At 35.1% G+C, this 26,882-nt stretch overlaps 4 protein-coding genes, 3 long non-coding RNA genes and 1 pseudogene across 7 annotated transcripts; 4 read left to right on the top strand and 4 right to left on the bottom strand.

Moving 5' to 3' along the window:
- The first annotated feature begins 8,104 nt into the window (after positions 1–8,104).
- On the top strand, positions 8,105–8,545 carry LOC110701144. The gene is made up of 3 exons (XR_002507320.1): positions 8,105–8,161; positions 8,322–8,402; positions 8,488–8,545. It is a non-coding gene; the product is annotated as an uncharacterized LOC110701144 (long non-coding RNA).
- A 23-nt stretch (positions 8,546–8,568) lies between these two features.
- LOC110701433 (neurofilament heavy polypeptide-like) lies at positions 8,569–9,820 on the top strand. Its single transcript, XM_021879089.1, has 5 exons — positions 8,569–8,695; positions 8,833–8,904; positions 9,022–9,114; positions 9,242–9,460; positions 9,540–9,820. Exons 1-5 carry the CDS (start codon positions 8,569–8,571, stop codon positions 9,818–9,820), a joined length of 792 nt encoding a protein of 263 aa, XP_021734781.1.
- Positions 9,821–9,841: 21 nt separating this feature from the next.
- LOC110701137 (titin-like) lies at positions 9,842–12,316 on the top strand. The gene is made up of 7 exons (XM_021878727.1): positions 9,842–9,907; positions 9,982–10,047; positions 10,182–10,927; positions 11,006–11,281; positions 11,378–12,017; positions 12,100–12,162; positions 12,284–12,316. Exons 1-5 carry the CDS (start codon positions 9,862–9,864, stop codon positions 11,564–11,566), a joined length of 1,323 nt encoding a protein of 440 aa, XP_021734419.1. The 5' UTR covers positions 9,842–9,861; the 3' UTR covers positions 11,567–12,017; positions 12,100–12,162; positions 12,284–12,316.
- A 957-nt stretch (positions 12,317–13,273) lies between these two features.
- Positions 13,274–13,806, bottom strand: LOC110701142. Its single transcript, XR_002507318.1, has 3 exons — positions 13,754–13,806; positions 13,544–13,636; positions 13,274–13,416 (listed from the first exon to the last, which is right to left on the bottom strand). It is a non-coding gene; the product is annotated as an uncharacterized LOC110701142 (long non-coding RNA).
- Positions 13,807–14,112: 306 nt separating this feature from the next.
- On the bottom strand, positions 14,113–14,553 carry LOC110701143. Its single transcript, XR_002507319.1, has 3 exons — positions 14,497–14,553; positions 14,256–14,336; positions 14,113–14,170 (listed from the first exon to the last, which is right to left on the bottom strand). It is a non-coding gene; the product is annotated as an uncharacterized LOC110701143 (long non-coding RNA).
- A 2,242-nt stretch (positions 14,554–16,795) lies between these two features.
- LOC110701432 (wall-associated receptor kinase-like 1) lies at positions 16,796–19,744 on the top strand. The gene is made up of 3 exons (XM_021879088.1): positions 16,796–16,941; positions 17,728–17,880; positions 18,522–19,744. Exons 1-3 carry the CDS (start codon positions 16,796–16,798, stop codon positions 19,303–19,305), a joined length of 1,083 nt encoding a protein of 360 aa, XP_021734780.1. The 3' UTR covers positions 19,306–19,744.
- A 433-nt stretch (positions 19,745–20,177) lies between these two features.
- LOC110701133 lies at positions 20,178–24,800 on the bottom strand (annotated as a pseudogene).
- Positions 24,801–25,026: 226 nt separating this feature from the next.
- LOC110701138 (putative FBD-associated F-box protein At5g53635) lies at positions 25,027–26,781 on the bottom strand. Its single transcript, XM_021878728.1, has 2 exons — positions 26,544–26,781; positions 25,027–26,368 (listed from the first exon to the last, which is right to left on the bottom strand). The coding sequence occupies exon 2, from the start codon at positions 26,363–26,365 to the stop codon at positions 25,130–25,132; it is 1,236 nt and encodes a 411-aa protein (XP_021734420.1). The 5' UTR covers positions 26,366–26,368; positions 26,544–26,781; the 3' UTR covers positions 25,027–25,129.
- Positions 26,782–26,882: the final 101 nt, after the last annotated feature.

The following is a 26,882-nucleotide window of genomic DNA, read 5'->3' as shown; positions in this document are numbered from 1 at the left end:
ACGTAGTGGTGATGACTAACTACCCGCTTAAGTCTGTTTTAAGAAAACCAGATCTGACAGGGCGTTTGGGTAAATGGAGCATCTCGTTTAGCACGATGGACATCGAATACCAACCTAGGAAAGCAATTAAGTCCCAAGCTTTCGCGGATTTTGTGGCTGACTTCAGCCCCGACTTACAGGTTATAGCTGATAAAGAGGCGGAAGAAATAAATAGCGTCCAAGGCAAAGGCAAATGGGTCTTATTCGTCGATGGATCATCCAATTAACGAGGAGCAGGTCTGGGAATGGTGCTAAAGTCGCCACAAGGGGACATGATAGTAAGGTCTGTATCTTGTGATTTTAAAGCAACTAACAATGAAGCAGAATATGAAGCTTTGATTGCAGGAATGACCGTTGCAAAGGACTTAGGCTCAACATCCTTGGATGTGTACAGCGACTTTCTCCTCTTCGTCAGCCAAATAACAGGTGACTTCGCAGCAAAAGACTCCAAAATGTCAGCATACCTCAACATAGCCAAAGAAAAATCCAAACACTTTGATCCTTTTACTATCTCTCAAATTCCAAGAGATCAAAACGCCCAAGTCAACGCATTGGAAAACCTAGCCTCCGCCCTCAAAAAAACCGCCTTCACAAATATCCCTTTAGTCCATTTACAAAAACCGTCCGTGTCCTTTAAAGAAATCCTACCAGTCGACGACGTCAACAACGACGGCGACTGGACCAAACCTATCATAGACTACTTGACCAAAGATATCCCACCCAATTACAAAGCAGAATTACGAAAGTTAAAATACAAAGCCTCCCGATATCACATCATCGACGGAGTTCTATTCCGCAAGTCGACGTCGGGGTTATCCCAAAGATGCATCCAAAAGAGCGAGCAGCAGTCCATCCTCAGCCATTTGCACGATGGGATATGTAGCAGTCATGTCGGAGGGAGAAGACTAGCCAAAATTGCAAAACGACAAGGGTACTTTTGGCCAACGCTTCATGAAGACGCAATGCAGTACGTGACTAAATGCGATAGCTGCCAGCGATTCGCCAACACCGTCCATAAACCATCGGAGCCCCTCCACCAGACATTATCTCCGTGGCCCTTCATGAGGTGGGGAATGGACATCGTCGGGAAGCTACCTGCGGCGCCAGGTCAAAGAGTATATATGCTAGCACTAACTGACTATTTTTCTAAATGGATTGAAGCAATTGCTTTGAAACAGGTGACAGATAAAGAAGTTATTTCGTTCATATGGACTAACATTATATGCAGGTTTGGAATTCCATCAGTGATCGTTTGTGACAATGGGTCACAGTTTATTAGCGACAAAACTCGTTCCTTTTTGCAGAAATTTTGCATAGAGTTGAGGACGTCGACACCAAGGTATCCACAAGCCAATGGACAAGCCGAATCCAGCAATAAAGTAGTCATGGAAGACATTAAGAAAAGGCTGAAGGCAGCAAAAGGCAAGTGGGCTGACGAGCTCCCAGCAGTCCTATGGGCCAACCGGACGACGCCAAGAGAGGTAACGGGGCAGACGCCCTTCTCCCTTGTCTATGGATGCGAAGCCGTTCTTCCAGTCGAGGCCGACTTTCCAACATCAAGGTTCGGACTCATGACAGAGGAAAGGAATCAAGAGGAAATGGAAGATAATCTGGACGCAGTCGAAGAACTAAGAGAAGCAACGTTAATCAGGATGGCAGCACAACAAAAAATCGTCGCTAGGAGCTTCAACAAAAACGTCAAGGCCAAAACGTTCCAATTAGGAGACTGGATACTGAGGAAAGCATTCCAGAATACAAAGAATCCGGCCGACGGAAAGCTCGCTCCCCCATGGGAAGGGCCATACGAAATTACTCAAGTCATCGGCAACGGTGCATATCGATTAACTGTTCAGCTAGGTAATCCTGTTCCACGAAGTTGGAACGCAACCCATCTCAGAAAATACTACTTTTAGGCAGACGGTCAAAAGTGTTCGTCGACAAAACGGTAATGTCTAAACTTAAATACTCTGCTTAGTTCATTCATTCAAAGTTTTTATTACGACTAAGCGTACTGACTTAAGCATCGGAAGGCCGTTGGCCATGCCAACGGCCAACGGTGCTTTAACCACATTTGTTTTGCAGTACAAACGACTGATGGAACATTCCACTAAGGAAAAGAACGACGACGGACGACAGATACACTAGCACCCCTAACAAAGCAAGCAAAGTATTTTTACAACCGACAGTCGGAAGCGCGACGAAGCCCAAGGCAACATTTGACCTTAGTGTCTGACGCCAAACACCCGATACCTGAGCCAAGAACTAGTCTTCAGGGTTCAGCGTCGACGCTGGGACGCAAGGGGCACTGGCAAACAAAGTAACGATAGGCCTAAAATCACAAAGTCTTCGACGAGGAATATTGAGTAGCTACAAAACTGTATTATTAGTGAGACATGTTATCTCAAAGAGTTAATAAAAAGTTTTTGTTTCTCTAAGCCTTTTTACTTGTTAAATTCCCATTTTTAAACAAATTTTACCACTCACTGACTTATCAATTTTTGGCAAACACACTTTAAATACTTTTTGCCTTACGTCCACAGATAATAACTCAAGCAAAAGTGAAGGAATACCTAGCACATAAAGCAAAAGCAAATTGTCAAAGGAACCACTTCAACCATCACAAGTCATCAAATCAAAACACAAGTTCTGCAAGCAAAAGAAAAACATTGTTTAATAACACACAACAAAGTTCAAACCATCACAAACGACGGCCTTCAAACATCGGCCTCATCAGCAGCAAGCCCGTCGACGACTTCCTTGACAACTTCATTAACCCGAACATTATCATCGACGACTTCAACCCGCGGCTCCTCAGCACCGCCGACAAATTGGTCGACAACAGTAGTAGGCTGATCTTCAACAATGGATGGTTGGTCGTCGGCAATCACAGGCTGATCCTCGACAGACTGAACATCAGGTGCAGCGACCGACGAAGCAATAGTAACGAAAGGACCAGGACCTGAATCCGCGGTCGATGCCACCGCAGCATCCTCTTCCAGCTCGTAAAGCATCCCACCATTTGCAAGGAAGCGGTCGATCACCTCTTGAGGACGCCATTCCGGAGCCTTTCCATCCAAAAACTGCTTCATCAGCTTGGCCCTTGCCTTGATATCCAATTCAGCATAGTCGTCCAGTGCGTCGTCCAACTCCTTCTGGGTTGACGTCAGCTCGTCTTGGACCTTCGACAAAGCCTCGTCCTTGGCAGCAATGACCCCCACCTTATCCTCCAAATGCTTGGCCTATTCCTTCAGCTGATCCTTAAGTTTTTGAGTTTCCTCCTCCATCGTCTTCGACTGGTCTTGTAGTCGCTTCTCCAGATCATCCACCTTCTTCTTTGTTTCGTCCAACTCCTTCTTGGTCATCTGGAACACATTGACTGCAGTTTTGCGTTGAGCCTCACTATTCTTAGAAGCACCATCTAGCCTTTGCATCTCCTTGGCTAGCCCAATCACCCTATCCCTCAACACCAAAGAGTTTTGCAGACACTGGCCAAACACATCCCCAATTACAAACTTTGAAGACAACCAGATTGACAAGTAAAAACGAAACCGAAATAAAAGCTTACGTATAAGTGAACAGAAGCCGCTTCAGATGATATGTCCAAAACGGACGATCCGGCTAACATCTCCCTAGACTTGGGAAACAACAGTTGATTCAAGGCAGGAAACAAAGAGCGTTGGTCATCCTTGCGACGGTCCAAGAATTTGGATGGGAAACGCACGTCGTTAGTCTTCTGTTGCTTGCGTGGAGGAGTTGCCGACAGCGTAATAGTCCCCGACTCGTCAACCGTCCTCTCAGGTTGTGGAGTCAGAGCAGGTTCCACTTTCTCGGCCACTGGCGCCGGTTGCTGCTCTTGAGATGCCAACCCTCGCTTCCTCCTCATTCGCAAATCAGCCTCTTGTTGAGTCAAGCTTCGACTTCGACGAGCGCCTTGAGCGGCCGATTCTGGCAAAGCATTAGAGACCGTTAATCATAAAGCAATGACATAATCATGACGCAATGAAATCAAACAACTACTTATGAGTCGACATTGTTTCTTCGGAATCTTCCGCCTTGTTCGGTGTGCTCAACGGAGTACTCTGCTCTTGTTCTGCTTGGTCACCCGTCGCCTTCTTCTTTCGCGCAAACGTTCTTGCTGAAGGGTTGATGGCGAGGAACTCTTTACCTTCGACGAAGAGGTCTCCGACGACTCAAGAAAGTCCAAATCCAACTCTGCATTATGAGAAAAAGAATCAAAACATTTTACCTAAAATCAAACCATAAGAATACGAATGCCATAGAAACACTTACCCTTCGTCGGCCATCCCTCCGTCAACCACAAACCGTCGTTACCCAATGACACCCTCTTTACAAATAGGAACCACTTATTCCAACCCCTATCATTCAGATCAGTATTCAAAACCAACCGATCTCCTTTTTTGCACAAACTGACGAAACCACTTTCTGCCATCTTTATCTCATACCCTGCCGCCAAATCTTCCAAAGTAAAAGGATCCTCCCAATCTTTGGTCAATTCCACTATCACCGACAAAATCCTCCAACCAGACGGCATTAACTGCCCCGGAATAACGCCAAGAACCTCAAAGAAAGAACGAACCAGGGGTGGGAAAGGGAATTTAATCGTCGTTTCAGCAAAAGGGTATCTAAAGAAAACAACGAAATCCTCAGGACAATCCGCCACCGTCTGGCCGGGCCTCGGAATATAAGCAAAGGTAGTGCCGGGGAAACCCGCCATCTTGACGAATCAATCGTCATGTTTGGAGCCATCAACGACCTAGGCTGAGACTCTGAATTTTGCTGTGAAACAATTGTTCCTTGTTTTTCAACAACGCGAAGAGAAAACCTAGTTCTAGTTTTGGGAATTTTGCTCGACATTGCATCTAAAATTGATTAATGCAAAAGGAAGTAGAGTAGATTACCTGGAAATTGAAGATGCTGGAAGTTTGAAATCGCCGCCGCACGCTGCCACCAAACCACCGGAAAAAGCTCGCAAAGGAAAGAGGAATTGAAGAGAAAAGAGTGGAAGAGAGTAGAAGTTTGGGGAAGTGCGAAGCGTGTTGCAGGATTAATAAAGGATGAAATGACTGTTAGAGTAAGGAAGTGGGAGAAGTTGAGTAACTGCTCTGAAGAACGTGCGTGGAAAAAGACGAAATCGCCCTTTAGATAATTTGAAAATCTTTCGGCTATAATTTCTGTCATTTCCTATTCTTTATTTTTTCTGTCTTACATTTTTTGTATTTTTATAATTGCCAAAAAGTGTGTAGTCGCCCACGTTTTTAGCAATTAGGGGCAAATTGTTATGGGTAAAAATATGCAAGGTCAAGTCAACGACAGTCAGCATAAGTCAGCGACGAAGACATTTATTGACAAAGCTTTAAGATCGACGACGCCTGCATTATCAGTGGAAGACCAAGTCAGGTAACGACCTCCTATTCTTTGGGAAAAGATAAGCTTAAGACTCAGTCCTACTTCAGCTCTCCTAGTCCGTTGGAGTTCAAAACAGAAGAGAGGGAATATCCGCAACTATCCTCCTAAAATCGAGGGCATGATCTTATCTCCTTGCAACGGCTAGGGCATGACCTAGCAAATCGTCTATATAAGGGCCGTAGCAGCAACGAGCATGGCATTAGTTCTGAGCATTCATCATATATTACAAACTTGTAGTTCAACATTATTTTTTTCATAGTGAAAGTTTGGTAGATCCTCATTCTACCCGCGGTTTTTACCTTCTTTGGGTTTTCCGCGTCACCAATTCCTTGTGTCATTTACTTATTTTTTCTTCTTCGCCTTACATTAAATTTTGCTTAGTTGATCCGTAGCCTAGATTTTGATATTCAATCCCACTTAACAAAAAATGGCATAAACAACAGCCGCTGTGGCAAAATATATGTCAACAGTGTCACACTCTCACTAATGTCTTATTTGGTTTGTTCGAGAAAATCCAAATTAATGTATGATTCTCTTTTTTTAAAAGGGACCAATGTATGTTGTTTGAAATCGCAAGGTTTGACTCATAATGTGAAAATGGACAGGGATAATTAGTATACACTAGACCCTAGTGTAGGTACCATAACCTACACCCCCTACAAAACGCAGCGTTTTGCGTTTTTCCCCTACCCCCACAAACTACAGTAACTACCCCCACTCACCCCCACTAACCACAGTAACTGCTGTAAATTAGAAATAACTTCCCCTACCCCACATATATATATTTAAAAAAAAAAAAACTATCCATATCAAATTATTCTCTCTCTAAAAACCATCTTCTTCATTTTTGTAGAATTTCTCTCTCATCAACACCGTCGAATCGGAACGAAATTCTCTTCAAATTATTGCAAAATTGCTTCAAAACACTTCATAATTGCTTCAAATGTCTGATATTCGAGATGAAATTAAACAATCGCAGCAGCATTTTGATAAAGAGTAAGTAATTTTGTTCATTTGATTACGATTTTAGTACAATTTTTGTATGAAGCATAATTTTGGTTCTTTTCCTTGTGATTGTAGAGTGATTTTGCAAACAAACGCTTTAGAGAAGAACATGCAAGATGAAACTGGAAAATCAGAGCAAAATGTTACCAAAGAGTAAGTAATTTTGTTCATATTCTTGCGATGAAAATTATAGAGCGAATTTATTTGTAAAACCTAATTTTTGTTAAAATTTTTTGCGATTGTAGTAATTGTTCTAAGATTTTACTGAAAATAACTAAAACATTAACAATTTATTAAATAAAACAGAGACGATGATGATGATGTACCTCTTCAGTCAAGAGTACACAAATTGAAAAAAAACCGCCAAAATGATCCAATTGTAGATCCTGAACTTTTAACAATGTCTCCACTACCAAGGTAATTAGTCATTTACAGAATATATTATGTTCATGTCTAATATGCTAGTTGTATTTGATAAAAAATGGTTTTATCTTTGTTTAATATGTTATTTGTATATGATCATATTTGATACTCATAATGTTCATTTATAGATATAGTTATGATCATATATTTATATTTGTTCATATGAGTATTTATTGAGATTTAAGAACAAAAGTACATTTCATTGAAACATCATTGTATATGATCATATTTGATACTCATAATGTTCATTTATAGATATAATTATGATCATATATGTATATTTGTTCATTTGAGTATTCATTGAGACTTAAATAACAAATGTACATTTCATTAAATCATCATGCACATATATAAATATGATAATAATCATTTTAGTGATATGCATTCAAACTAATGTCATGTAATTAATTTATAATGTAGTGATGTGCCATTTAGAGTGATACACTTGCTTTAATTTAGAGATGGGAAATCTGAACCATTAACTCTAAAGAAGGTTATAGAACAAAATGAATATGGTAATAGTTATGAAAGATACACTTTAAACAAGTAAGTTTATATGTATAAAATAATTGTTTTTACATTCAATTATTGTACATTGTATATATATACCAAACTTATTAGGTAATTCTTAAAATTTTAGTGAAAAAAAAAAAGATTCGAGTGAAATTTGTTATGTCAAAATCAAGACCACCAGAGACAAATCAAACAATAAGGTATAAAAGCTTTATACCAAAATAACTAATTATCTTCTTCATTGTATAAATTAGTTCATACTTTAATATCATATTATATAAAATAATTCTGTTTTTTTTAAGTGAACAAAGTGAGAACATTCCTGCTACTAATTCAACAATTAAGAGTGTGTCTGCTACACATAACACAACTGACAAAGAGAGTAGGGATGAAAGGTATACTAATGATCAATTTTATATAAACAAATGTTCATTTTTATAACAGTATATTTTGTGCACAATTTATGTGCATTTTTTATTAAAAGTATTTCTTAAAATTGATTTCAGAAAGCAAAAACAAGTTCAGCCAGAAGAGCAGAGCAATCCAGACAGGAATACTCCTGAGAAAAAGGACAAAAATGAAATTGATCAAAGGTATAAATATATAATGTTCATTTCATTTTTGATAACTATCTATTTTGTGTACCATTTATTTCATTTTTATTTAAAGTACTTCTTAATATTGATTTCATCAAGCAAGAAGAAGTTCAACCAAAAGTGCAAAGCAATCCAGTAAAGAATAGTCTTGGCCAAAAGTAAGAAAACTTAAATGTTCAATTTAGATAGACTATATGTTCATTTGAAAATCAGTACAAAAAAGTTTGCTCATGGCCAATAGTAATATAAGTTATATGTTCATTTTTTTATTTACTAATCAAAATTGTAAATTCAAACATATTTTTAATGAATTATCAGAAAACCCAAAGATGATGCAAGAATAACAACATTAAAGGACAAGATGCAAGAAATACATTTAGACATAGAGAGAAACCCAAAGTATGTTTAAACTTAAATAATTGAATTAATTTAATCAATTAATGAATATATTTCAAAGTTATATAACAGTATCATACATTTACAGGAAGTACAAAGAATCGACAATCAGAATTATGAGAAATCTCAAAAGAATGGAAAAGGCAAGCAAGAAAATCAGGAGAGGTAAATGATCATATTTATTGAATATTTTTGTTTAATAGTCATAAATATCAATTTTAACAATACTATTACTTTTGAAGGTGAAGCAAAAAAGAAAGAAAAAGGGCCAGTAGAAGAGAAAACTGTGGAAAAAGGTAAAAATTTTAAAATGTACATTTTTATTACAAAAAATGTTCATATTGGAAAAGCATAATATTAAATATTCAATAAGATTAAAAAAATTAAATTTTAACTAAATAAATTTTAATAGAAGGACAAGAAGGAAAAAAAGGGATTGAAAAAGAGAAAAACCCTAAAGACAAAACTGTGGAAGATGTCTTTCCAAAGACAACAAATGTAGAAGGTAAAAATTTATAAATGTACATTTTTATTACATAAAATGTTCATATTGGATCTACATAATATTGAATGTTCAATAAGATTAAAAAAATATAAATATTAACTAATTAAATTTTCATAGAAGGACAAGAGGGAAAAAAAGAGCCTGAAAAGGAGAAAATCCCTAAAGAGAAAACAGTGGAAGATGAGTCTACAAAGACAACAGATCCGAAAGGTAAATAGTGGAAAATGTACATATTCATTATCTGAAATGTTCATTTATATTGTATATAGTAAACATTTGTCATCCAATTTACATAAATGTTTATTTAATCTTTTATATTTGATCATTTCATATGCAGCACAAATTGCACCTGATTTTGTTCAAATTGAGGATGAAACTCATCTTCTAGATCAAGATGATGATAAAGTTTCCACAAAACTTAGTGAGGAGACAGCTCCATCATCACAAAAAAGTGATCAGTCAACCAAAATGAAAACAAGATACAAAACGGTTGCAAGGAAAAACAAAAACAAAAACCCTGTTGTTGTGCCAAGTGGTAGAATTACAAGGAGCCAAGGTAATCATAATACTTTTCTGTTTCACAATAAATATTACACTTTCAAATATACTAACATAAATTTTTTTAAAAACAATAGATGTTCTGTTAGATGAATCTGAAAAGGGAAGCCAGAAGAAGGATGTTGAACCTGCTAAAGAAACCGCAAAAATAGGACAGAAGAGAAGAATGTCTACAAGGACTTCTCCTATTCAAAAGGAAGCTGATGCACCACCTCCAGCACCTACTCCAATAAAAAAAATGGCAGGTGCTCCTGCTGAATATCCTCCAGACCATGGCAAAAAGGGTAAATGTTCAATCTTAATGTATAGAATGATCATTTATGATGGTATATCATTAATGTTCAATTTCAATATATAGGTGGGAAAAAGAAAACTCCAGCACCTACTCCAATCAGAAAAATGGCAGGTGCTCCTGCTGAATATCCTCCAGACCAAGGCAAAAAGGGTAAATGTTCAATCTTAATGTATAGAATGATCATTTATGATGGTATATCATTAATGTTCAATTTCAATATAAAGGTGGGAAAAAGAAAACTCCAGAAGAAGTGAAGAAAACTTCTAAGGTTGCTGGCAAAAGAAAAGCAGGTATATAATGATATATTATAAATGTTCAATTTCTATATATAGAATGATCATTTGAGAAAACAATTTTGTTCATTTTATCATTTGCTTACTGTACATTTTCAATACTTAAACAAAATTATATATTTAATTTTCAGATGTCAGTCCTGCCAAGAGAAATGCTGGAAAGAGAAAAAAAATACAAGAAGTACCATCAGATGAACCATCTCAAGATCCTACTGATGAAAGTTCTACTGACAGTGATGATGATAGTGAAGAGTCAGTTTATAGAGAAGAAGCAGAGCCTGTCAGTGAGGATGATTATGAGGTGGAGGAAGAGGAAGAAGTAAAGCCAAGGAAGAAACAGGCAAAGAAAGGGAATTCAGTGAAGGCAAAGGCTGAAAAGCAGGAGCAAAAGATGGTACTGTATGATGAAGGAAAGATTGAAGGTAGGGGAAAAAAGAAAATGAAAACTGAAATGGTTCAAGCAATGGAAACTGATGAAGTTGAGGAAATTCAGGAAGATGAATTTGAGGAAGAGAAATCTTCAAAGAGAGGAGGACATATGAAGTTCATTGCATGGATAAAAAAGATGACACCTACCCAAAAACAACAACTTGTTGATATAGGGTTAGTATCACTTCTTGACATTAGTTTACCTCAACTTGATCAAAAGTTCTGTAATTGGTTATTGGGAAGTTTTGAAGAAAATAGCCAGTGTTTTGAACTACCAAAGAATGAAAAAATAGAAATTGAGGTAGAGGATGTTAGGGTAGTTTATGGCTTGCCTACAGGAGAAATTCCAATTGTTGAGCCAAAGTCTGATAAAATTAGTGAGGAGTATGCAGAATTTCTGAAGAAATGGAGAAAATCATGGTCAGGAAAAACTCCATCAGTGAGTCAGGTATGATCAGTTTTAAATGTTGATTTTAAATACATTAAATGATCAAAAGTATAAATGTTTTGTTCATTTTGTTTGCAGATTGTGAATGGATACATAAATGATAAATTCACCAACAACAGACCACCAAGTGAACATTTCATTACTAACTTTTTAGCAGTGGCTGTGAACTGCTTGATGAAATGTGTATCAAACAATCAATGCCATTTCAAATTTCTTTATTCTATGATGGACAAAGAAAACATAAAAAATTTGAACTGGTGTCAGTTTGTATATGACTCACTTATCAAATGTCATGTTGATTGGAGAAAGCAGCAAGGCAAGGGGTTCTACAAAGGCCCTCTTCAATTTCTGATGGTATATTCTTAGATACAAAATGTTCATTTAAATTTTAATAAATGCACTTTTTTTTTATTGTTTATGTTATGTTCCATGTTTTCTTTTTTCTTGTAGTTGTTCTATTTTGATAGAGTTCAGAGGTTAGACAAAAGGCCTCCAAGAACAATTCCTATCATATCTGCATGGAATAGAGACATGGTTCTTGAGAGATTGAAGATTGAATTAGAATTGGGATTTGGGAGAGGGAAAATTCTACCAAGGATTGCTACAGAAGTTGAAGAAAGTCCTAAAGTTATAAAATGATCACTTTTGTTAGCATAAATGTTCATTTGTATAATCTGAAATGTTCAACTGCATAATTTTTAATATTCATTCATATAGGTTTTTATGGATGATTTTGTTTCCCTGGTAAAAACAACTTGTTCAAACCTGTCAAATCTTTCTTCAAAATTGGTGAAGGCAAAGGATATCTTCCCTGGAAATGACTTGGTGAAAAAAGTTGATGAAGTTTTAGGAAAGGTGGCAGCTAGGGAACCATCAATTCTAAGCCAAGATGAAGAATTCTTTGGCAGTGAGGATTTCCTAAATGCACTTGCACAAGCTGAGAAGAATCTGATGCAAGGGTCTGAAAAGCAAACAACTGAGAAGCAAATGACTGGGAAGAAATTAACCAAAAAGGGAAAGGAAAAAGAACAAGAATATGACATCAGAAAAGCTTTCAGCTTGGGGTTGACTCCACCTTCTCCAGCCATTGGTAAATTCTAACTAAAAGAGACTATATATCCTAATTTTTATATGAAAAATTCTAAATTTGTGGTCTAAATTGTCCTAAACAGAAACAGGGCCCACCTCTTCAACACTTGGTGATATAATTGAACAACCAATAATTTCAACAAATGGTAATATGTTCATATATTTAATAATAATGTACATAAACTTAAGTAGAAATGTTCATTTCTAATTATTATGTGTAAATACTATTAACTTAGTGTATCTCCAAAATGATGATTTATAATACAGCTGGAGAAAAGGATGTGGGTAAAACTTCAGCAGATTCAGAACAAAGAATTGAAGAATTTTCTAGAACTTGTATAATGTTCAATTAAAAAGTGTAAAATGTTCATTTACAAACAAGAAATATTCATTATTAATTGTATTTTTTTGTTAGATGCAGCAACTGGTTCAAAATTTGATGCTGACACTAGGTCAGATAATGAAAATTAAATATATAATTTTGTTTAACTATTGAAAATGTACAGTAAGCAAATGATAAAATGAACAAAATTGTTTTCTCAAATGATCATTCTATATATAGAAATTGAACATTTATAATATATCATTATATACCTGCTTTTCTTTTGCCAGCAACCTTAGAAGTTTTCTTCACTTCTTCTGGAGTTTTCTTTTTCCCACCTTTATATTGAAATTGAACATTAATGATATACCATCATAAATGATCATTCTATACATTAAGATTGAACATTTACCCTTTTTGCCTTGGTCTGGAGGATATTCAGCAGGAGCACCTGCCATTTTTCTGATTGGAGTAGGTGCTGGAGTTTTCTTTTTCCCACCTATATATTGAAATTGAACATTAATGATATACCATCATAAATGATCATTCTATACATTAAGATTGAACATTTACCCTTTTTGCCATGGTCTGGAGGATATTCAGCAGGAGCACCTGCCATTTTTTTTATTGGAGTAGGTGCTGGAGGTGGTGCATCAGCTTCCTTTTGAATAGGAGAAGTCCTTGTAGACATTCTTCTCTTCTGTCCTATTTTTGCGGTTTCTTTAGCAGGTTCAACATCCTTCTTCTGGCTTCCCTTTTCAGATTCATCTAACAGAACATCTATTGTTTTTAAAAAAATTTATGTTAGTATATTTGAAAGTGTAATATTTATTGTGAAACAGAAAAGTATTATGAGTACCTTGGCTCCTTGTAATTCTACCACTTGGCACAACAACAGGGTTTTTGTTTTTGTTTTTCCTTGCAACCGTTTTGTATCTTGTTTTCATTTTGGTTGACTGATCACTTTTTTGTGATGATGGAGCTGTCTCCTCACTAAGTTTTGTGGAAACTTTATCATCATCTTGATCTAGAAGATGAGTTTCATCCTCAATTTGAACAAAATCAGGTGCAATTTGTGCTGCATATGAAATGATCAAATATAAAAGATTAAATAAACATTTATGTAAATTGGATGACAAATGTTTACTATATACAATATAAATGAACATTTCAGATAATGAATATGTACATTTTCCACTATTTACCTTTCGGATCTGTTGTCTTTGTAGACTCATCTTCCACTGTTTTCTCTTTAGGGATTTTCTCCTTTTCAGGCTCTTTTTTTCCCTCTTGTCCTTCTATGAAAATTTAATTAGTTAATATTTATATTTTTTTAATCTTATTGAACATTCAATATTATGTAGATCCAATATGAACATTTTATGTAATAAAAATGTACATTTATAAATTTTTACCTTCTACATTTGTTGTCTTTGGAAAGACATCTTCCACAGTTTTGTCTTTAGGGTTTTTCTCTTTTTCAATCCCTTTTTTTCCTTCTTGTCCTTCTATTAAAATTTATTTAGTTAAAATTTAATTTTTTTAATCTTATTGAATATTTAATATTATGCTTTTCCAATATGAACATTTTTTGTAATAAAAATGTACATTTTAAAATTTTTACCTTTTTCCACAGTTTTCTCTTCTACTGGCCCTTTTTCTTTCTTTTTTGCTTCACCTTCAAAAGTAATAGTATTGTTAAAATTGATATTTATGACTATTAAACAAAAATATTCAATAAATATGATCATTTACCTCTCCTGATTTTCTTGCTTGCCTTTTCCATTCTTTTGAGATTTCTCATAATTCTGATTGTCGATTCTTTGTACTTCCTGTAAATGTATGATACTGTTATATAACTTTGAAATATATTCATTAATTGATTAAATTAATTCAATTATTTAAGTTTAAACATACTTTGGGTTTCTCTCTATGTCTAAATGTATTTCTTGCATCTTGTCCTTTAATGTTGTTATTCTTGCATCATCTTTGGGTTTTCTGATAATTCATTAAAAATATGTTTGAATTTACAATTTTGATTAGTAAATAAAAAAATGAACATATAACTTATATTACTATTGGCCATGAGCAAACTTTTTTGTACTGATTTTCAAATGAACATATAGTCTATCTAAATTGAACATTTAAGTTTTCTTACTTTTGGCCAAGACTATTCTTTACTGGATTGCTTTGCACTTTTGGTTGAACTTCTTCTTGCTTGATGAAATCAATATTAAGAAGTACTTTAAATAAAAATGAAATAAATGGTACACAAAATAGATAGTTATCAAAAATGAAATGAACATTATATATTTATACCTTTGATCAATTTCATTTTTGTCCTTTTTCTCAGGAGTATTCCTGTCTGGATTGCTCTGCTCTTCTGGCTGAACTTGTTTTTGCTTTCTGAAATCAATTTTAAGAAATACTTTTAATAAAAAATGCACATAAATTGTGCACAAAATATACTGTTATAAAAATGAACATTTGTTTATATAAAATTGATCATTAGTATACCTTTCATCCCTACTCTCTTTGTCAGTTGTGTTATGTGTAGCAGACACACTCTTAATTGTTGAATTAGTAGCAGGAATGTTCTCACTTTGTTCACTTAAAAAAAACAGAATTATTTTATATAATATGATATTAAAGTATGAACTAATTTATACAATGAAGAAGATAATTAGTTATTTTGGTATAAAGCTTTTATACCTTATTGTTTGATTTGTCTCTGGTGGTCTTGATTTTGACATAACAAATTTCACTCGAATCTTTTTTTTTTCACTAAAATTTTAAGAATTACCTAATAAGTTTGGTATATATATACAATGTACAATAATTGAATGTAAAAACAATTATTTTATACATATAAACTTACTTGTTTAAAGTGTATCTTTCATAACTATTACCATATTCATTTTGTTCTATAACCTTCTTTAGAGTTAATGGTTCAGATTTCCCATCTCTAAATTAAAGCAAGTGTATCACTCTAAATGGCACATCACTACATTATAAATTAATTACATGACATTAGTTTGAATGCATATCACTAAAATGATTATTATCATATTTATATATGTGCATGATGATTTAATGAAATGTACATTTGTTATTTAAGTCTCAATGAATACTCAAATGAACAAATATACATATATGATCATAATTATATCTATAAATGAACATTATGAGTATCAAATATGATCATATACAATGATGTTTCAATGAAATGTACTTTTGTTCTTAAATCTCAATAAATACTCATATGAACAAATATAAATATATGATCATAACTATATCTATAAATGAACATTATGAGTATCAAATATGATCATATACAAATAACATATTAAACAAAGATAAAACCATTTTTTATCAAATACAACTAGCATATTAGACATGAACATAATATATTCTGTAAATGACTAATTACCTTGGTAGTGGAGACATTGTTAAAAGTTCAGGATCTACAATTGGATCATTTTGGCGGTTTTTTTTCAATTTGTGTACTCTTGACTGAAGAGGTACATCATCATCATCGTCTCTGTTTTATTTAATAAATTGTTAATGTTTTAGTTATTTTCAGTAAAATCTTAGAACAATTACTACAATCGCAAAAAATTTTAACAAAAATTAGGTTTTACAAATAAATTCGCTCTATAATTTTCATCGCAAGAATATGAACAAAATTACTTACTCTTTGGTAACATTTTGCTCTGATTTTCCAGTTTCATCTTGCATGTTCTTCTCTAAAGCGTTTGTTTGCAAAATCACTCTACAATCACAAGGAAAAGAACCAAAATTATGCTTCATACAAAAATTGTACTAAAATCGTAATCAAATGAACAAAATTACTTACTCTTTATCAAAATGCTGCTGCGATTGTTTAATTTCATCTCGAATATCAGACATTTGAAGCAATTATGAAGTGTTTTGAAGCAATTTTGCAATAATTTGAAGAGAATTTCGTTCCGATTCGACGGTGTTGATGAGAGAGAAATTCTACAAAAATGAAGAAGATGGTTTTTAGAGAGAGAATAATTTGATATGGATAGTTTTTTTTTTTTTAAATATATATATGTGGGGTAGGGGAAGTTATTTCTAATTTACAGCAGTTACTGTGGTTAGTGGGGGTGAGTGGGGGTAGTTACTGTAGTTTGTGGGGGTAGGGGAAAAACGCAAAACGCTGCGTTTTGTAGGGGGTGTAGGTTATGGTACCTACACTAGGGTCTAGTGTATACTAATTAGTTTTGGTGTGGCACAGTTTGAAAAACTCAAACCTAAATATTATGGTTTACTTTTGGTTTAGGCTATAAACCGCAAATCGATCTTTCATCCCTAGACTGTACATAAGCATAACATTAATCTTGAAAAATAATTTTTCCTTGAGATTAAATTAGTAAGTGATCAAAGTGTTGAAATTGTGTTTGCCTGTTTGGTAGGGAATTAGGGATGGAGTTATGGTGGTGGTTGAAGTTGTTGAAACTGGGGCGGAATTCCAATTCAACAGGGAGGGTGTGAAATTAAAGTGGGAAAAGGAAGATGAAATATCTTATTTTCATATTAGCAAAACAAAGATTTTGACTACCTTTCCTTTGATCAAAGGGTGTGGAATCAAAGTTGGAAAAGGAAGATGAAATATTCATGTCCTCGCATTAAAGAAACAAAGGTCAAAGGGTGATGAAATTGGAAGTATTATATATTCAAAGTGGAATCAACTTTCTATATTGTTTCTATATATAGATTATTATTCACATAATGTTAATATAGATACTATTATATTTTATTCCACTCTGTTGTCTTATGTTAACTTAATTCTCATAATACTATTAGTATACATATAAGGTCAGATATTCATTTAATCCTTCATCTAATGTTAATGATTTATAAATACTACCTCCATTACATATTACATATTATGTGCAACGATTAGACATTTTTCCTCTCTACTTTATGTCAAATCGTTGCAGATAATATGCAACAGAGGTAGTATAAAGAAAAGATAATCTTGTATGTAGTACTTGTTGGCCTTGGAATCGTCTTAATAAATAGTTTATTATTATTATTATTATTCTATTGTCATAGTATTTACTTGTGGATAATTCATGATATGATTGGTTAAGTTTCTGCATTGGTATACACGCTGAAGAGAAATGCTTAACTTATAAAAATATAAAAAAGGTATTCCTTAAATTATTCGTATTAATTAGTTTGTGGCTAAGATTATAATACTGATTTTTTTATCTCAAGAATTGCAAATGGAAAAAACAAAAGGAGCCGGAAGGAGGTCTTGACTTTTTGCACAAGAAGATGAAAGGAACTCCTGATGACTTGGAAAAGTCATAGTTGTACTGCTTAAAAAGTTGAATAAGCTTATAATAATACAATGCAGTGATAACAGAAGTAGGAACAAAATACACATTAGTACATTACACAATGCTGATGTCCCTTTTTCTGTTTCTTCTGCTGGCATGCTTAGTACTGCAGCTAACAGCATCATACTCCCCTCCATCCTTTGCCAAGCGTGGCTGTCAAGAATACTGCGGTGATGTCCTGATTCCATATCCTTTTGGAATCACTCCTAACTGCTACTACAACAAGTTTTATGAAATCATTTCGTACCCCTAAACCTTTCCTGCATAAGTTCAATTTAGAAGTGATGGATATACAATGGGATGGCGTCGAATCAGTATGTGAATCGAAATCTGCTTGTAAGAACTGCTGTCCATAATACATGCAGGTCTAATGCTAGTATTGATTTTAGAGGTAGTCCATTTGCTTTCTCAAGTTCGTCGAATGTTCTTGTCATGGAAGGTTGTAGTGGCAGTATTGTCTTAAGAAATAGGAGTGGAAATATCTTGAGTGGTTGTGCTACCGTTTGTGGAAAACATACTACTGTTGAGAAAGATTTGTATGGGGTTGGAGGCTGTCAAGCCTTGTTAACTAACACTGAAAGCTCCTTTGAGGTAGTCCATAATTGGATTTCAGATTGTTGATCACAGAAACCAGACCATCATAGGTCTTATCTTTGATTAGCAAGTAATAATCATCTTTCAATTATTACTAATTATTAGAGGATATATGCTTGCTTGGAGACATTATTGTGCTTAAGTTTTTGTATCCAGACTAGATGAATCCATAAACTTAACATAATGTTTTTATATGTTTTTGTGACGCTTATTTCAGGATTCAGTTTAGGCATGGGATTAATGGAACACTTTATCAGCATATTCATGATGCAAATGGAGATTTTCATGTTACTTGGAAAATGCGTCTGCAAATGGCAGCAGAATCAGCTGATGCTATAGCATACCTGCATTCATCTTCATCTGCCCCTATTTATCACAGAGACATTAAGTCCGCAAACATACTTTTGGATGCTAAATTTAGAGCCAAAGTTTCAGATTTTGGGGCCTCAAGAGCCATTGACATTGAACAAACACATGTGACTACATGTGTTATTGGGACGTATGGTTATTTAGATCCAGAGTACTTCCAGTCAAATGTATTCACTGAGAAAAGTGATGTTTACAGCTTCGGGGTAGTCCTTGTTGAGCTTATAACTGGCAAAAAACCAATCTGCCCCACCAATGACGGGGGATGGATTAGTTTGGCAGTTGAATTTCTGTTCCACATGGAAAATTCTCGTCTCTTTGATATTTTGGATCCTCGGATTTTAGATGAGGGAAAGAAGGAAGAGTTTGTTGCTGTTGCTAAGCTTGCAAGACAATGCGTAAAAATGAATGGAAAAGAAAGGCCTACTATGAAAGAAATCGCGATTGTGCTAGATGAGATCAGGTCATCCCATGTGTCTTATTCCATGGAACCAAATTCTATGGTTGGCAAGGAAGTGATGATGGAATTGAGTGATAAGCATGTTGGTTCTTCAAGTACAAGCTCATTCTTTCCTGGTGTTGACACGGATGCTTCCTCCACTATGGTCCAACGAGCTATGGCACATACATTATGATGTAAGATACTTGAAACTATAGCTAAGGAAGGTTTCATGAAATTATATTCATAGAAAAATGAAATATATATTTCTGAGCATGTATTTTGTTAGGATGACCTTATCCTGAATTGAATACCTTGTCCAAAAACTTTGTGGTGCAACATGTAGCTAATTGTGAATAGAATGTATTAAGGAAGGTCATTGTAATATACTTGTATTTTAGCTTTTCAGGTTTTTTCTTTTTTATCTCCTAAGGTAGTAACTAGTAAGGTAATGCTGATATCTACTGTGTTTTTTAAAACTGTTTTCATGAAATTTGCAAATAATCTGGATATTCTTTATAACTGTTTACATGAAATTTGCTAATAATCTGGAAATTCACAAACTATTTTTCACGCATTCACAATATGCCAACTTTTTCTTGGTGGATATTTCTACAATCTTTAATTCTGCAAATATGTTGAATGATCATGTGTTTGATGCTACTGAAAACATCACCTGCCTATAACTATAATCAAGAAGCAACCGCCTTCAATCCTACCATCATAATTTCAATCAAATGTTATTTAACAGAAGGCATTCTGCACTAATAAGCCTATTGAAGCTCTGTTATGTACTTTAAATTCCTACACACAATATTTAATAGGAATTCTTATGGTACCTGCTAATTCCTTTGTCTTCTGCTAGGACTTAGATGTCTAACAGGGATTGAGAAACTACGAAAAGCTAACAGTTCAATGACAGTGAAATAGAACCATGATGAATCGGGAGAGTTGAGAAACTACTTTACAAATTTACTTTAACAGCATAAACAAACTCGCAGGTGAGCATAATATCGCTTGGTTTAGGCCGGGAAGCCAGAACATAATACCTAAAACAAAACACACAAACTGAAAAGTAAAATAAGACCAACTTAGTAGAAGCATAAACAATAAGCTACTGACTTGCTAATCTGCTAGTGATGCAGCAGTAGCACTTAATCTTATTCTTGAAACTAACAGGACGAACAGAATCTCACATGGTTCTGATGAACCCTCATTCAGTAAGAGCAATTCTGTCCATAATCTTTGAGACAACATCCTTAGACTCCTTCAGCAGTTTAATACTCTTATTCAGCCTCTCTCTCTTTGTTGCTACAGATGGAGACTCCTCTAGCATCCTTTCGATGCCTCCCCCATACGGCCCCATCAGCTCATTCACTATCTCGTACTCCAGTTCTTTGTTCACCAGATTCTGAATACTGAACAGCAGATGCAAGGCCATTGAATCAACCAGCCTTCTTAGAACAATCTTCCAGTACGCTGTCATCCTAATCTTCATGTCCAATGCTTGCTGTGCCACATGCTTGTGCATCCTCAAATGCTCAATTTTAACCTCACCGAACCCTTTCATTTTCACAACTGGTTTCTCAGACTCGTCCTCAAGAACCCTCATGAATTCTTCTTGGCTGGTCATCAGCTCAGTCCAAATGGTCATGTACTCAGGATTGCAAGTGTAATCAGCAAGCTTTTCCATCTCAACAATTTCTACAACGCTCTTAACAGATTGATCTTTCATCTTGCTGATCAGACTGTTTGCAGGCCTCCTAGTTGAGGACTGAAGCGGTGGGTAGTTGTCACAGTGATGCATCAGCACTTGCACCACCACATTTTCAATGTATTGCCACACCTTGTTAACAAAATCCACAGGACTTCCAGAAATTCCCTTAACCTTTCTCTGCAGGATGGTAAGAAACCCACCACGAGGAAGGAAATTTGGCAGCCCAATACCCTTAGCCTCCTCCAGAACCCGAACCTCTTCCATCAGAAATGCAGTGTTAGCTCAGAAAACCTGTTCAGCATCTCCGCCAAACGAGCAGTACAATGCATACCTGAATCATCAGGATAATCATCATATTCACCCCTAATCAGAATCTTTCTGAGAGACTCCTTTGCAGATCCCGTGATCTGCATAAACACCGCCATTGCCTCTGCCGCAGATGATAAATTCTGAGGCATGCTATTCAGTTCAGCAACATTAGAATTCAACTTTGCATTTATCTGCTTAACAATGTTAGGCAAACACTTTGAGATTATACTAGCCTGTATATGAACCAACCTTTGGGCCAATACAGGAACCCCCACAGTCGAGTCATCAATCCTCGACAGCAAAGGGTGAGACCCAAACAGCCTTGCCTCCTCCAACCGCGCTTCCTCATAAGTTTCCTCCCCAATTCTGTTCCTAACACACACATACCCGAGACCAATACTGACATCATCATTTGTAACCTTCTCCAATAAGCCTTCAGGAGCCTTATCAGCCTTAGTCACAACAGCAAGTGTCCTCTGTCCAGTTTTATCAACACTCTGAGACATCATAATAGACTCACACGTCGAAAAATCAACTGTTGCAGATAACACATTCAGGACAATACTCTCCTCTGGAGTAATATACTCCATAATAATATCCCGAATCTGTTCATATATATTCTCAGGCTGTCCATGAACAGGAACCCGAGTGATACCGGGCAGATCAACCATTGTTAAATCTGGGACACCATGTTTCTTCACAACTAATGTTATGGGAGCATTAGATATCCCCTTAGCATTACCCGCGATTTCTTGAGTAGCAAAGTTGATTGCATCAGACACATTAGCTTCATCAGTCCTCACATTTTTACCCATGTACTCAAGGAAGAGTTCAGGGTCAGGACTAGAATGATGCTGCAGGCGCATAATAAGCGGAACCCGGGTGCATATACCTTTCCCTCTAGGAAGACTAATCCCAGCTAAGGACTCTAGCACACTAGATTTGCCAGAGGACTGATCACCAACTACGACGATAGTTGGTAACTGAATCCCCTCCTTCATAACTTTCAGGTTTCTTAGCTTGTCGACTGCATCAAGGAGAGGCCGAATACGGTCATTGTATGATGAAATCAGGGGTGGTGGTGGGGTGATATCAACATCTTCAGCATGAGAGTTAATTGTGAACAGTGGTGTATGAACTGGTACGAGTGACTTGCTATCATCGTTAACGTTTGTTCTTGTTGCTCTACTACTGGATTTTGGTTTGTTTTGTAGTACCATTTTTTTAGGCAGTTGGTAAAAGCACTTAATCTAGTTACAAGAGGGAATTGTTGGTTGTTTCTGTTGTATGAAACTATGAACTATGAAGTATGAGTATTTATAGTGAAATGTTACGAATTTACGAGTGATTTGGTGGAAGTTGGAGTGTTACATGCTAATTTAAATGTAAATGAAGACTTTTGGATAACCCAAAAAATTAAAATGATTGGGAGTATCAATGCATAAGCAGGTTGCAGGACAATTATTGTTGTGCAGTAATAGAAGTGGGAAACGTTTGGTTTATTTAAGCTTGTTAAGCAGTGATTTAGAGAGGATTAAAGCATTATATCTACAATTAGTATTGATTAATGAGTTAATGAGTATTTAAATTAATAATGTGGAATAGGAAATGGTTAATATTCCTAATTTCCTATACTGCGGGTGGAGTAACTACCGTAGTTCTTTGTGGTCTGTAGAGAAGCAAAAACTTTTACTCTGTAATTAACCCAAATTAACTTCTCCTAATTTACTCATATGAAGTTAATACTTTAATGTACTATTTTTGAAGTTAAAGTCATGATTTGTAGTATGGAGTACAATAGTGTTTTTTTTTTTTTTTTACATCCAAAACCCAAGTATAACATGACAGTTAAACTTATACGGAGTACTATATAGAACTCTATGTTGTAATAGATTAGTATAGATCTTACAAAAAAGACCATATTATATATTTAAATCCCAAAAGAGGTTTGAATTTTTGTAAATGATTTAATGAGTGTAATTTCCTTGACACAAGCCCAACACATAATACAAACTCATAGCATGCCCTTTTATTTTTTTTAAGGAACATAGCATGCCCAATTAAGTGTACAGATGTTTGATGTACCTAATGTAAATGATTTTTTAAGGTAGGAAAAAAAACTAATAAATCGGCATCGCTTACAAGTCAATCTACTCCAAAATTCTTAGCTATACACTTGGCCAACTAAGCTAGTCGCAACATCTATTGTACGAATATAGGGCACTTAAAAATAAACATACGTTTTCAAAGCCCCATGGTTACAAAAAAAAAAAAAAAAAAAAAACTTCCGCAGTTCTTACAAAATTAAACTCCGCATGTTCATTTCAGATGGACATATAACAAAGGGTGACTCTGCTAGTCGCGAAGTCTACAGATTTGTGAGAGTAGCAGCTTGCATCTACCTTAATATTTTAATATGTTCAAATGCCTTGAAAGTTTTCCATCTACCTAATTCTAGCAAACAACCAGTGACTAGAAACAAAATGAAAAGTTTTTTTCTTTTTAGGCTTCACACTCTTGACAAAAGACACCATCTTCTCATCAATCCTTCCCTTAGTGAAGAAATTGGCTAGTCTTGTATCATCTTCATCCCCCTCTTGGTTCTCAAGCAATACTTTTTCAAGGGCGTGCCGCCAACATATGATGGCAGGTGTCTTCCAACAACCGCATTTTTTCACGCCTTTCAGTGGTATCTCGTACGTGAACTGAAAACAGAAGATCAAGAACAAATTTACAGTTTTGAATCATGCACCCCCCCCCCAAAAAAAAAAAAAAAAAAAAAAAAAAAAAAAAAAAAAAAAAAAGTTTTGTATGAGCACAAATGAATCTCTCACACTCTCTTCTTTTTTTTTTGGCTTGGTATGAGCAAGACAAGATATTTGTTGCAAGAGGTGTCCCATAGCTCCTACATATGCTCATATTTCTCAATCATATATTTCAAAATTCATCCTATCCAGCACCTATTACATTTAACATAAATAAGATGAATGGTCAAGAATTTTGTGCCAAATAAAAATCCAAAAATTTGCCTAACTGAACACAAACAACTCTTTAAGCACATACCAAGAGGATATGATCTAAATCTCGGACAAATAGAAAGAAAAGTTAGCTTAAAGTTTGTATTTACAAGTTCAGGCATGAATATGCACTTCATCCAAACAGACATTAAGGAAAAGTTTGCCATCTTTCATAATACCCTTGTTGAAAATGGCAAGCAACAATGTAAATAAACAAAGTTCATAAACAATGACAATCTCTTTTGAAGCATTAGCAAGCAATTGTAGGTGTCAAATGCCAAAAAAAAATTCATCTCACACTAAGCACTAATAGAAGTCACAAGATATATAATTATGCACTAATATATCTTGAACAGAACATGCATGATTATTATGCAATTATGAGAGTTGAGCAGATTATGTTAGTGGAGTTGAGCAGAGATTATGTTACTATATGCATGATTACTAATTTACTATACATGATTCTGTTCTAGCGTTCTAGTTGCATTACTTAGCAGAGATTATTCTAGTTGCATTACTAATTTGTTCTACTAATCCCAAAATTTTCTCAATAGCATCTATTTATGAATTAAGTGTTACAAAAGGCACATTGACTAGGAATCAAATGGAAACTGCAACTACAGATCATATGATCTACAAGATAGAATGAAGTACCTTAAGCACTTTGTAAATTGGAATGAAGTCGTTATATATAAATATACTCTGGACGAGGTGCAAGCCACAAAAGAGCCTCGACAAAGGTGACAGGAGTACGTTTTATAAATGATGCACGGAGTGATACTATCAAATGCTTGATGCCATGGAGGGGAGGGCGAGACTTCATCCTCACTTTTTCTGGAACTATAAGATCCTTTATTGACAAACACAACTCCGTCAAATACAAATCATTAGTTTTCCAATCCAATTGACATAAAAGCAATGTGATGAAAAGACTAAAAAGAAATACAAAATGAGTTAAGGAAAGGAAGAACCATTCCTTATATTACCTCTTCCAAACCAACACAGATTGACAGTTGTTCACTATTGCCTAGCTTGGAGAGAAACTTAACGAGTCTAGCATACCACTTATCGTTCTTAATGTCAGCCTTTAGGTAAACGGGAGCCTTCTTCAACTTGAAAGAACACTTTCCTCGAAAGGTTATAAGTTCATCATCTGCGTAGTGAAAGATTTTCAAGTTGGGAGTATCAATTTGAACGGTTAACAAACTCCTACAACGCTCAAATTCCAAACAGGTTAGATGTTGACTTGAAAAGGAAACGTCTTCTAGATTGTGGCACTCATATAGAAACAATTTTTCAAGGACAGGAGCATCTTCAAGAAGCGTATTCAATTCAGAATCATACAAGCTAGAACCAACTAGTTTCAGAAATTTCAAATTCTTGCAATCAGAAAACTCAATCTCGGATGACTGTAAAACTTCTTTCCACACGTCTTCATACACATAAATGAAATTCAAAAGACTCGGTGCATCAATCACAATCACCTCAAGCTCATCGCAATTTTGCCCAACATCAAGCTTCACAAGTTTAGTGAGACCAAACACTTCAAGCCTTGTAAACCCCTTGCAACTTTTCACAGCTAAAGCCTCAAGATTAGGGATGCTAACAGCAAGACTCCCCATAAAACCCTCATCTAAATAAACATTCACAAGGCTAAGCTTTGTCACTGAAGGCAATTGGGTATTTGCCAAAGAAGCCGAAATCAACTCACAACCTTTCAAATTCATCGTAGTGATGAAGTTCACACTAAGCACACTCTTAGGCAAACTATACCTAGGACCATTCCTACCACCAATTTCCAAGCTTAGAGTTCTAACGCGACAACCAACAACACAATCAAGCCAATGATCTAACCGCGACTTCAACTCCAACTCATACTGAGGTATATAAAGTTTGAGCACTTCCAACTTCGAAATTGACCCAAGGGTTCTATCAAGAAAAGCATAAAATTCCTCCCTTTCCTTAACAATTGACTCCCTTTTCATTCTAGTAGAATCATCATCATCACTAGGCATATCATCCACATCCAATAAGCTATTAAGGTTAAACCTTCCAAAATCAAAAATGGGTAATTGAATCCATAATGCACGCCAACTGCTCGATAAAATGCTAGTTCTTGCTGCATCCCTAGTTGACAAATACGAAAGTATATGCGTTTTAATGGGTTCTGGTAAATTAGATATTCGATCTGAATTTTGAATCCTCTTCTCCATGATCTAATGCAAAATATGATAAAATGTACAAGCATTAGCAATATGATATAGAGCAGTTATACTTGATATAGAGCATTAGCAGATATTAATATATAATCTTGTTGTATACAGATAATACGAAATGGGGAAATGGAAAAATTGTAGAAAATTTAAAGTTTGATAAAGAATTAGCGTTTACCTGAGAAATTGGAGCAAAGATGAATGTAAAAACCCTAGATAAAAGTGAATTGTGCTGTCTTCATTTTAACTGCTGTGTTGAGGACTTGAGGCTTCTTGTTTGGTAAGCAGAGTTTTGGAAACTTTTTAGCGAAGTACGAGTATCTTATTAAAAGAGCTGTGAGACCCAAAAAGTTCTTTGTAAGAGCTTTTTACAAATTAGCTTTTTTTTTTTTTTTTTTCTTTTGAATAGACAAATTAGCTTATTAAAAAATTAGCTTTTGATATTTATTAAATATAAACTACTCCGTACACTAGAAACAAGTCAACAACTAATAATAAATATCTATTTATCAAACAC

Source organism: Chenopodium quinoa, unplaced genomic scaffold, assembly GCF_001683475.1.
Source record: "Chenopodium quinoa cultivar QQ74 unplaced genomic scaffold, ASM168347v1, whole genome shotgun sequence".
In the NCBI taxonomy this organism is placed as follows: Eukaryota; Viridiplantae; Streptophyta; class Magnoliopsida; order Caryophyllales; family Amaranthaceae; genus Chenopodium; species Chenopodium quinoa.
The sequence above is the reverse complement of the archived record's forward strand: the minus strand, read 5'-3'. Positions and strand labels throughout refer to the sequence as shown.

What these genes read in the sequence shown, in the direction of transcription:
- LOC110701138 (XM_021878728.1), bottom strand. Translation starts at nt 26,365, where the DNA reads ATGGAGAAGAGGATTCAAAATTCAGATCGAATATCTAATTTACCAGAA.
- LOC110701432 (XM_021879088.1), top strand. Translation starts at nt 16,796, where the DNA reads ATGGTGGTGGTTGAAGTTGTTGAAACTGGGGCGGAATTCCAATTCAAC. An exon ending in ACCTTTCCTTTGATCAAAGG is followed by an intron (nt 16,942 to 17,727) that starts GTGTGGAATCAA and finishes AATACAATGCAG; the next exon opens with TGATAACAGAAGTAGGAACA. An exon ending in TGGCTGTCAAGAATACTGCG is followed by an intron (nt 17,881 to 18,521) that starts GTGATGTCCTGA and finishes CGCTTATTTCAG; the next exon opens with GATTCAGTTTAGGCATGGGA.
- LOC110701137 (XM_021878727.1), top strand. Translation starts at nt 9,862, where the DNA reads ATGGCAGGTGCTCCTGCTGAATATCCTCCAGACCAAGGCAAAAAGG. An exon ending in TGCTGGCAAAAGAAAAGCAG is followed by an intron (nt 10,048 to 10,181) that starts GTATATAATGAT and finishes TTTAATTTTCAG; the next exon opens with ATGTCAGTCCTGCCAAGAGA. An exon ending in AAACTCCATCAGTGAGTCAG is followed by an intron (nt 10,928 to 11,005) that starts GTATGATCAGTT and finishes TTTTGTTTGCAG; the next exon opens with ATTGTGAATGGATACATAAA.
- LOC110701433 (XM_021879089.1), top strand. Translation starts at nt 8,569, where the DNA reads ATGATCATATTTATTGAATATTTTTGTTTAATAGTCATAAATATCAAT. An exon ending in AGAGAAAACTGTGGAAAAAG is followed by an intron (nt 8,696 to 8,832) that starts GTAAAAATTTTA and finishes AAGGAAAAAAAG; the next exon opens with GGATTGAAAAAGAGAAAAAC. An exon ending in TAGAATTACAAGGAGCCAAG is followed by an intron (nt 9,461 to 9,539) that starts GTAATCATAATA and finishes TAAAAACAATAG; the next exon opens with ATGTTCTGTTAGATGAATCT.